The sequence below is a fragment of the Sceloporus occidentalis genome, unplaced genomic scaffold, assembly GCF_023333645.1.
Source record: "Sceloporus occidentalis isolate IW3139 unplaced genomic scaffold, rSceOcc1.0.p SCAF_1, whole genome shotgun sequence".
NCBI lineage: Eukaryota > Metazoa > Chordata > Lepidosauria > Squamata > Phrynosomatidae > Sceloporus > Sceloporus occidentalis.
In genome coordinates, this window is record NW_028316981.1 from 173,079,729 (window position 1) to 173,091,182 (window position 11,454).

At 44.8% G+C, this 11,454-nt stretch overlaps 1 protein-coding gene across 1 annotated transcript in view; it reads right to left on the minus strand.

Moving 5' to 3' along the window:
• LOC149322749 (tensin-2-like) overlaps positions 1-9,842 on the minus strand; it is a 158,958-nt gene extending 149,116 nt beyond the window's left edge. The window contains exon 1 of the mRNA XM_089482470.1: positions 9,665-9,842. Coding sequence (XP_089338596.1) covers positions 9,665-9,766 — 102 coding nt within the window. The 5' untranslated portion in view covers positions 9,767-9,842. The remainder of the gene's footprint in view (positions 1-9,664) is intronic.
• Between the last annotated feature and the right edge of the window lie 1,612 nt (positions 9,843-11,454).

Genomic DNA, 11,454 nt, shown 5'->3' on the forward strand with positions numbered 1-11,454 from the left:
TTCACTTGTTGTTGGTCTGCAATTCCTATCTGTTCTCGTCCACATAGTGAGGAATTATGAGAGCTGCAGTCCAACATCTGGTATGCCTTAAGTTCTTTATTCCTGCCAAGGCCAATAATAATACTTCCCTGTCCAATTGCATCACAATTTTGCGGTGCCATAGATCTCGAATGGGAGCAGGGAAACGCACAGCATGTTGACATCACACTTTAGAGGAAATGATCCTGAGCAGTGTTGCGGTGAACTTCACATTTCCAAAGGCCTCTCCATGTTGTGCATGAATGTAGTACTTTCTCAGGCTCCAAGGATCTGTGCAAATCATGAGTGGAAGATCTATCTCTATCTATCTATCTATCTATCTATCTATCTATCTATCTGAGCAGTAGATATAATAATTTGTATGTAGTGGTTCCCTGAGACCTGAACATTATGTAAGAGGTCCTTCTGGGTAAAAAGGCTGAGAAAGTCCACTTTAGATTGAACATTTATGGCCAAGGTACACCAAAAAGGTACAGGGACCCAGAGTCTATGGCATTCTTGAACAAAAGCAAGAAGCAAGGATTGTCAATTGCCATGTTTACATCACACAGCAGCAGTAGGGAAACTTTGGCCTTATTGAACTAACACTCTTACAACCCTTTACCAGTTGGAGGAATAAAGATATAACTGGAATGCTGAAGGAGTAGAAATTTTCTGTGAGCATGGAGGTAGTCTGAGAAGTGGAAAGTCAAGAAAGGGTTAAGCAATCCCTTCCCACGGCTGCCTCTCTGCCTTAAACTTTTAACAGTGCACTTTGACTAGGGCTGCATCTACACTGCAGAAATAATGCACTTTGACACCACTTTAAGTGCTGTAGCTCCATCCTATGTTATCCTGGGATTTGTAGCTTTACAAGGTCTTTAGCCAAAGAGTGCTGGTGCCTCAGCAAACTACAAATCCTAGGATTCTGCAGGATGGAACCATGGCAGTTAAAATGATGTCAAACTGCATTGTTTGTACAGTGCAAATGCACCCTAGGAGAGGCAGGGAGGGGGTGGAAAGCAATATTTAGTTCCCTGCCTCTGGCAGTAAAATGTCTTGAGCCAGCCCTGACTACAGGTAATAAAAAAAGCTGACCTCCTTGATTAAATCTGTTTCGGGAGAGGAGAATGTAAAACAGAGAGCAGAAGGAGGGGAGGGGGAAAGAAAGGGATGCCTAAGCCTCTCCTTGCTCAGTACTCTGCTCCATATTACATTTTCTCAGGGTTGCTTCCCCCTTTGAGGATTTGTAATCCCTTTTGGATCTGCTTGCTTGTTTTTTTTACCAAGGCTGGGCATCATGTGGCCTCTCCAGATGTTGTTGGACCGGGACTGCCATGCTTTTCTTACCATTAGCTATGCTAAGGAGGGCTGCTGAGGGTTGCAGTCCAGCAACATCTGGAAGGCCCCATCACTCCAGTCCTCCTTTGTATGGTTGTATCTCCATTAGCTGCAGTCTTTTAGCCATACAGTCATCCTCTGAAGGCAAAACATCCCTCCCTTTTCCCTGCCTATCAGGCCCTCCAGAGACTCTTTCTGTTGCTCCCGCCTATGGAATAGGCGCCTGTGGGTTTGTTGTTAATGTTTTCCCCTCAGCTTCTTTCATGCCCAACTTGCTGCCCTTACTCTGGCCAAAAAAAATCTCCTCAGATCAGGTTTTAACCTCAAAAAATGCAAAGAACGTTCTCTGAAACGGACAGCACCAATAAGCACAAAGCAAAAGCAAGAACTGGAGGGGGAAAGGGAAAGGCGATATAGAATGAGCTTTCCTAAGCTGGCATCCTTCTGATTGCTGGATTGCAGCTCCTATCATCCCCAACTCAGATTGTTGGGTGATGGGATGTTATCCAACACATCTGGAGGACACCACCTTGAGAAATTCTGTTCTAGAGAAAGGGCAAAACAATCTAAGACACCCAATTGAGGAAGGGATCCAAATTGCAGGCTGGCTTTTGCTTCTCTACCAGCTTAGAACTGCCATTTTTGGTTCACTCTGGTTTTATCGTTTTAAAGAATGATGATGAAGATGATGACAGTGATGGAGAATACTGAATCCTCTTGGTTTGTACCAATAGAGGAGCCCATTGAATCAAATGTTGAATGTCCAATCAAAACATAGGTAAATCCAATTGATTCAATGGATCTACTCTAGTCAAGTCTAACAATAGGATTAATTGAATGCTGCAACATGTATATTGCGCATTTTGGTTGGCCAATAAAGGTATCACTGTTTGGTGGATTTTTGACTGAATAGGATTTAAGCCACTATCTTTATGTATTATAAGTATTTTTTTTAATTAAATAAAAAAAAGTATTTTTGACTGTCTGTTCATTGTATTTCCAAGATACAGTAGTTTACAAGAAAAATCAAATTATCAAAATGTGAATACAAAAAACAAACAAAAACAAATTAAATGCAGTATAAACAATCAACAGGATTAAAAGTGGATCCAAAACCACTGGAAAAGAAAAAGGCGTTTGCCTTGCACTGAAAGAATAAGATGAACAGAACACAAAACCAAGGCTGCAGCTGGACTGCAGAAATAATTGCCATGGCTCCATCCTATCGAATCCTGGGATTTGTAATTTGTTATGCCACCAAAGCTCTCTGACAGAGAAGTATATATATTTTGCAAAACTACAAATCCCAGAACTCCAAAGCATTGAGCCATGGTAGTTAAAGTGGTATCAAACTCCATTATTTCTGCAGTGCAGATGCTCCCCAAATGTAGTTTTCCCTGATCACCATCTATCCACCTCACCTTAAATGATAGTCACTAGATGACAGATCACAGATTCCAGCATTGCCCCCTCATCATTTTATCAGCTCTAGTTCGCAGTGATTTCAGAACTGAAGTTGCTGTCCAGTGTAGGGGATGACTAAATACATTTACATATGCCTTCCACTGCTATTGTGTGTCTTGTGTTAGATATTTGCTCCTAAAACCTTCTGCCCTGTATGCATTTCCTGTTCATTGTAACAGGAGCACTACCAATGAACCAATGGTACCAATGAAGCATAATTAGGCAGTTTTCATCTTGCATGAAAGGGATAATTTAATTACCAATATATCATTTATTGAGAAATTCAAAATACCAATAACAGGACCAGATGTAGTCAGCAGGAAATTATGAATTAATGCCTCAGACGATTATGTTGACTTACTTTGAGCACATATATACATTATAAAAAGACATTGGAGTGGGAAAGAAGGATTGTTCGATAGCATTTGCAACTGTCATTTAGGTCTTATTTTCAGTTCAGTGGCAACGTCTCAGTGGCACTTAAAGAAACATGAAATGGGAACATCCAAACTGGAAAGCACTATAATACAGTTATCACCCTACAGAGAGCTCTACAGACCTGGATTCAAATTTCTGTTTGCCCATCATTTTATTGTCAGCTTCAGGCAAGTAATCATCTCTCAGCCTCAGTTTCTCTTATGGGAACTCACAGCAGCCACCTCAATATTTTTCCCTATGTACAGATAGGCCATAGTGGTTTGAATGTTGGGCTATAACTCTGGAGACCAGGGTTTGAATTTCCACTCAGCCATGAAACTCACTGGGTGACCTTGGGCAGGTCACATTCTCTCAGCCTCTGGGGAAGGCAATGGCAAGCCTCCTCTGAACAATTTTGCCAAGAAAATCCCATGATAGGTTTACCTTAGGGAGACCATAAATCAGAAATGACTTGAAGGCACACATCAACAACAGCAACAACAGATAGACCACTAATAATGACCTTGTTTTACCTGGCAAAAGTGCTACATTACTGGGTACCATTTATCATTTACATTGCTCTTTGCATTAACAGGGGAATTTGCAGCAACTATGTTTATGCACTCAAAAGTCTCCTGTGGTTATGTTTAAAATAATTCTTCTGAAGAACAATTTATGCTGAGAGTGTCCAAAGTGGCCATGTGTGATGTGTGGCATATAGCTGAGGAAGTCTCAGCAGGGCTCTCTTACTCCCTAAATCATAGTGATAGTCTAGAGCCCTTATCAGATGAGTCTGGAACTGGGGGTCTTCAGCACTGGGCGGTTCGAATTCACGTTATTTCGCACAATACCATCATACCAGCATTCGAATGGCCCAATCCGAACTCACGTGAATGCGCGAGATGCCGAACTGAATGCGTACTGGCTCCTCTTTTTGGAGCGTGTTGGCCAGTGCGCTGATAAGGGGATTGGCAATATCCTGGATTGGGGCTCTGTTCGATCTCAGTGCGAATGGCTCTGGTGTGACTACCCAATCCTGAATTCCATCGCAAGACCCCCAGATTCCAATTTTAACTTCCGGTGGGTCTTTCCTCTTGCCGGTTCCAGGGAAGCGGGGGGGGGGGCGGTTCCAGCGGCCTCCTCCTCCTCCTCCCGGCTTGGGAGCCAGCATAAGCTGCATCCCAAGAAGGGAAGAGGCGCGGGGGGCCGCTGGAATCGTGGTTCCGGCAGCCTCCTCCTCCTCCTCCCGGCTTGGGAGCCAGCATAGGCTGCATCCCAAGAAGGGAAGAGGCGCGGGGGCCGCTGGAACGGCGGCGATCGCCGCGATTCTAGCGGCCCCGCGCCTGTTCCCTTCTTGGGATGCAGCTTATGCTGGCTCCCAAGCCGGGAGGAGGAGGAGGAAAAAAGCATCCCCATTTACTTAGATGGCCATCCAGCCTCTTTGACAGCCGCTGGAACTGGTCCTCCCCACCCCCCCAGAATACATATTCACACACTCACACACACACACACGTACAACCGGGCATTGCTAATTTGTTGCAAGGGAAGGTCATGGTAACGTTAAAACCAAGCAGGAATGTAGAGAGGAAACAGAGAGGAATGTAGAGAGGGCACGTTGTATCGCGATTGTTAATGTGCATGAGCTGGCTCTCCAGCTGTTTACCGGGCTGTCATGACGTGACCTCCCCTTTCACCCCGGAAGCGTTTAAGGTCGCAACCCATGCAGGGCACCACTGAGCATGTGCGAGGGGGCCGATACGAATCGGCCAATCCTCATGTTGAGCACCGGTGTGACAAAACATTCTGCACTGAATGCACTTCGCGCGAATGCGTATTGGCCAATTTGAATCATGCCAATTCGGAGGGGCTCCCAGGTATGATGGTATTGTGCGAAATAACGTGAATTCGAACCGCCCAGTGCTGAAGACCCCCAGTTCCAGACTCATCTGATAAGGTTTTAGGATACATTATCTTCTGGTGTCTTTGAAAACTATGAAATAGTGGGAGTAGATGTGCATAGATCCCAGCAACAGCTTCTCAGGTGCCCTGAAGGCAAGCATGAAAAGATATATCCCCAGATCCTACTTTCCCTGCATGGCTTTCCTCAGCCACACAGACCATCAGAGCACATACATGCACACTTCTGTTGTAGCACTTTATCATTGGTTCCTGTGTGCCTCTCTGTTCACTACCTTCAACTCCACCTTGGAGTAACCTGGGGCTTATGCAGCAGCCAGAGCTATAGAACCTGCTTCTTTCCTTCCCCCCAGCAATCTCAGGCGCCTTGTGATCCACTCTGGGGGAAAGCCCTGCCCTGACTGACTTGACTGGTTATAAGCCTATTACCAGTTACATAACCTCCACTGTTTCCAGATGAAAAGCCGGGGGCTCCTGTGGGCTTGAAGGACTTCATTTCTCACTGTGATGTTCCTTCCCTGAGCACATGAACACCTGCCTACCTCCCTTGAGCCACATTTGCAGGGGTTCTTTTCCACTTACTGTTTAATTTAATCTGTCATTTGATTGACTAATTGACCGATTGGTTGTTGACTGATTGATTCATTCATTTGATTTTATTTTAAAAGCTCTGAACATTTATTTATGGAGAGCCAGTGTGGTGTAGGGATTTGAGTGTTGGACTAGGACTATGGGACATTTGAATTCCCACTCAGCTATGGAAACCCACTGAGTGACCTTGGCAAGGCACACACACTCTCTCTCAGCCTCCAAGGAAGGCAATGGCAAGCCTTCTCTGAATAAATCTTGCCAAGAAAACCCTGTGATAGGTTCACTTCAGGGTCACCCTAAGTCAGAAACAACTTGAAGGCAGGCAACAAAAACAAACATTTATTTATTTATTTATTTATTTATTTATTTATTTATTTATTTATTGTGCAATCTTTGGCTTGTCTGCCACACAAAAATAAGCCCTATTGTGTTAAGTAGAGTGTGCTCTAGGAAACAAAACTGCCGGCTATGATAGATGGGATCTTCTGGAAACTACCGTCCAGAAAGGTAACTTTTCCAAACTTTCTCAAGCAAACCTGCCCACTTTGAGCATCTTGCCCATGAAGGAAGACTGACAGCCAACTAACAGTTGGAAAGATAAGATGGATTCCATTAGACCTGGCTTCCGAAACAGGATGTATTTACTAATTGATCATCACTGTTTTACTCTTACAAATAGCTTCAGCTCAAATGCATCCAGCCATTTTTTTCTTTTTGACTACCTAGATAGGACTGTTATGAGATATGTGGAAGACTAGCAATATATTGGCAGTTAAAGCTCATAACTGTGCATTCATATGAATGTGTGCACTATAGGCAAGAAACATCAACAACACAAACCAATCCCAAAGGGGTTGAAAGAAATCTGAAAAATGGCAACTATAGCAGCTCTCAACAAATAGAATCTCTGAGTCTGGGAATGTCACTTCTAAAAGATAGACTTTTCATGGTGGCATAACCAAGAGTACATACTTTCAGAGGGTAACACAGAGTTATTCCTATTCTTTGCACAACACCTTTGCCATAAATGGGCAATAAAGGTTAGATGACAACACAGTGTACTTCTGAAGCTAATCTGTGGACAGGTGGAAGGATAACTGCATCCACAGCTGGGGCAAAAAGAGTGCACTTTGGCCTCCTGGACCTCAGTGGCATATTTAGTATATTTGGCACCCAGTCAGGATCATTTTTAATATCCCCCCTTCTCTCTTCAACAGCATTCTCCAGGTCTGGAAGAGCTGCTTGTTGGGCAACAAAGGGAGGCAAGTCTCTTTACTGCACCCAGCCAGCACAGCCACCAGACCCAGATGGCATCTCAGTTCCACCAGTGGCTGCTGGTGGGAGTGAGCTGCTTCTATAGCCCCACAGCCTCTCTGGGTGTGATAGAGCTGCTGGCAAAGTGGCAAAGTGAGGAGACTCTCTTGACTGCCTGGCCAGCAGAGCTGCTAGGCCTGCAAGGCAGCCCAGTCCCACCAGTGCACCAGGTGACATTCCCCTTTGAAGTGTCATCTAGCGTGGTCTGAACTCCTCGTATATCCCAATGAGTACTGTATACTGTGAAGCCTGACACTTTGTCAGCATTAAATAGGATCTCAGATTTGGATTGCAACTCTCAGGATCTCCTCATGTAGCATCACCAGTGCCCATCTTGGCTGTGGGAATTCTGAGAACTGTACTCCAAAAAGTATCCTTTCCCCAAGATGTATAGAATACTTACAGAAAACCCCCCACCATGCAACAATTTATCAGATACAGGTAGCAACAAGGAGTGATGACTCCTAGAAAACATTGGTAATTGAAAGTTGTTCAGTAAGTCAGATCTTCCCAACCTGGGATTTCTTCCTATGTATGGGGCTACTAGCCCCCTTTGCATGGTATGGGATGATGGGTGCTTAGTCCATCCCATCTAGAGTATGCTAGTTTGGAGAGGGTTGTAGACATGAACATGTTGGGTATCCATTTCTGCTGGCATCCTATGCCATTTTGAACAGCATGCACTATATACAGTTGTTTCACGTTGATTAAGAGAGTCCAAAGTTTTGGAAAGGTTTCTACAGTCCTCCTCCCAAATGTTCTTGGAAACAAGAGACTTATGATCATGAAAAAAACAACCTCATTTCACACATTCCAGGACTAGGAGATAGTGACAGATTCAGCAATTTGCTTGAAGCCAAATGAGCTATTGCCTCCTGTCAGATGCAGTGAGTGGGCCACTGTACTATAATTTTAAAGAAGAGGAGGAATTCTCATAGCTGTCATCTCTCCCTGTTCACCAGTTGTACATGTTCCCTGTAGAGTACTTTCCTAGAATGCAAGAATTGGAATGGGAACATGAAAATTATGTAGTCCAGCTCTCTGGCAGATGGTGATCCAAATTTTATTTTGGTCTCTCCAGAGAGAAGGGAAGCCTACCACCTCTAGAGGTACTCTGTCCCTGTCAAATAATTCTCAGTTTGAATAAGTTTAGCATTTAGCAAAATATACTTCCCAGGAAATCTCCTTAGCTCTAACCTTTTGACTGACTTCTCAAGGGTTTGTGTGAAAGCCCTTCAGATATTTAACAACAGTTATCATGTTTTTACTTTCTCTTTTCCAGGATAAACATTCTCAGAACTCTTCCAGCTTTTCTTTGTAGGGCTCGGTTTCCACTGTCCTCACTATCCTGGTTATTACTGTGCTTTATCGATTTGGATGCATTCTAGTTTATCAATGTCCTTCTTAAAGTGTGGTACTCAATACTGTACATGGCCTTCCAGATGTGGCCTCTCCAGCACGAAACACACCAATTTGCCTTAGGAAGCTAAGAACTGTCTGGTTAGTACATGGATAGGAGAATACCAGGAGATAATTCCAGGGTTCTCCAGATACAGCTAAGAAAATATTCTGTTTGAAATGCTAGGGAGCCATAGCTTCCAATCAGAAATGGCAGTACACAGATGGACCAACAGTCTAATTCACTATAAGACAGTTTCCTATGAACAAAGTCTCTATTTTGCCTTTGCAGATGTCTTCTTTATAATTTGTTAGTGTGTATGTCGGTGTGGGAATATGCAGGGACAGGGGTGGGAACCATACAGTTTTCTAGATGTTTTTGGACTATAATTCCCAGCATCCCTAGCCAGCAAAAGGGGTGAGGAGGAATGAACTTCAGCAGTATCTGGATGGCTGTATGATTCCCACTCCTTTACTAGAGGCTTTTTCTTTTTTCAGTACAATCCTATTTATAGTTGCTGAGAGCTACACTCTCCTGATTTCAGTGGGGCTTTCCCTTCATATAAGCATGTGTACGACTGCCACTTCAGTCTTTTTGCCCTCTTTGCTGGGCCTCTGAAAGTTACAATCTGAGCGGTAGGGAATGCATCTTGACACTGGTACATATGCATATAAACAACCTGCACACATTAACACAATGTGTTGCTTCCCTCCCTCCCTTCCTTCCACTCACCCACTGCCACTGTCAGTAAATGCTGAATGTTGTTTTTGTTGCAGCTATTCTGTCAGAACTTCAGTCATATCCATCCAGCACTGTACTGAAGACACTTAGAGACAGTTTACTAACACAACCTGCTTCCCAAAGGAGGAGAAGAGGCTGCTGCAGAGTAGATGAATAATACAAATGCAAAGCAGGCAGAAGTTCAGAACTGGACTGAGGTACTGTTCATACAGCTGCACACCCACTCTGACTTTCACCGGTATGAAGAAAGTTTTGAGGTTATAAATGCTCTCCATGCTTCTAGCCAGCAACACTCTTTACTCACTCACTCACACACACACATCTCTTGCCACCCTGTGCCACAAACAGCAAGCGCCTCAGGCTGAATGATTTCCATCCTATGACGCAGCCAGTAATTCCACGCTTCCCTGTATAAAGGAGAAAGCATAAAAGAGAAAAAGAGAAGGGTTTTAGGTAACACACCTTGGTCAGCTGCATTCTTGCGGTGCTTCTTGGACCCCCTTTGCCCTGGGATGCAGAGCAGCAGTCAGTCCCCCAACAGTCAGACCCCCCTGTCCAGCCCATACGACCCCCCTCTCTGCTTTCAGATTCCTACGATCCCCCTCTCTGCTTTCAAACTTCTTTCTCTGGCAAAGTTGTGGGTAATTTTCTCCCCCTTCTCAGGATCTTTGGAACTGCCTTATTTCGAAAACTCCTCCTCCTTGTCCAATTCCCCCCCCCCACCCTTCCCCTCTCTCCATCTCTCTCTCTCACACACACATAGCGCCTTAATAATATTTAGCTCAGTGCCAGAGCAAACTCAGCCTTGCCAGATGAAGCCGCGTGCGAGCTTACAAAACTGGGCCTGTAAACAGGTGGCAAAAGCCAAGCCCCTGAGATGTAGGTAGATTAGCGGTCCTGCGTGTGCATGTAACATGGAGAAGAAGGTCATCACCTTTTGGGGGAATAACATAGGATAGAGGGGGAAAGCAGGGTGAGATGACATATTGTTGGAAACGGGGTGGACGCCTTGTCAGAATGCATAGGCTCCAAAGAGCGTAACAGGATAATTGGAAACATATTACTGCTGGAAAATCCCTCCAGAGCAGCTTGGGAGTAACAAAGAGACATGTGTACCGTTCAGCCAGATCTGTATCCTGTTTCCTTCCAGTTTTCGGTGCTCTGGGTCAGCGGCTTCAGGGCCCATCTCTAGAGGGGAAGGAGGAAAAGCATTTGGTTTCTGCTTCCTAAGCAGGAATGTATATATATGTACGTGTGTGCATGATGGGTTGAGTAAACATTTATGTTAAGTCTTATATACATTGGCAAGGCAACTTATGGGCATTTAAGGCTGCAAGCCTAGGCACACTTACCTGGACGTAAGCTCCTTTGGACACAACAGCAATTTTCAGTAAATGGGTACAGGATTGATCTGTACTGCTCTCTGTTATAGGTATTGTTTTTTCCATTGCAAAAGCTTGAGAAAGTTAGTTTTCTGGTCTACAGGTCCCAGAATCCCCTAGCCAGCCTTGCCACAGAAGGGTTCTAGACTCTCCAAATTGCTATCCTGACATGAATACTGTTTAGAAATAGCTGAAAGATCCTCTTCCTATGTCCAGGCAAAAAGCAAGAAAATGGGGGTAAACATTATGAATCTGATTCCACAATGTATTCCTTTCCCCCCCTAAAAGTTACATTTTGAATTCTCTTAGAAGCAAAGGAACCGGTATATGTCATGGCTTATCCTACCATTAAGCAGACTGTGTCAACAGTCTAGGGCACCAGTGGTACCAAAATGGCTGTTCCTCCTGACTTCCTGGGCCACTGCCTTCTTCTGGAAGACAGAACTGCCTGTGTCACATGGCCTGACCTGTGTACCCCTTAAACTAGTCTGCTGCTGTCCTTCACTAGTATTAACAGTAAGATAATACTGCCTGTCTACTGCTTCTTGTATAGAATGGGAGAGCTATATCTTGTCCTGTGCCTCAGGCAGTAAATGTCTGAGATGCCACTAGGGTTGGTGTCATCCCCAGGCTGCTTGGCAATCCTCCGCCGCCACCCCTCCGCCAGCCAGGCTGCCTCTGCCATGGAGGCAGTGGGGTGCTGCTGCCACTTGGCAGCCCCTTCTGGATCTGGTGGGGCTGCTGGCCAGGAGTGAAAGGAAGATGATAGTGTTGGGGTTGTCACAGACACCCCCCTTTTTTTTGTGGGAGGAGAGGAGTCCATGGCCACTACTGCCACTGGCACCTCTCTTTCCCAACCTACCCAGCAGC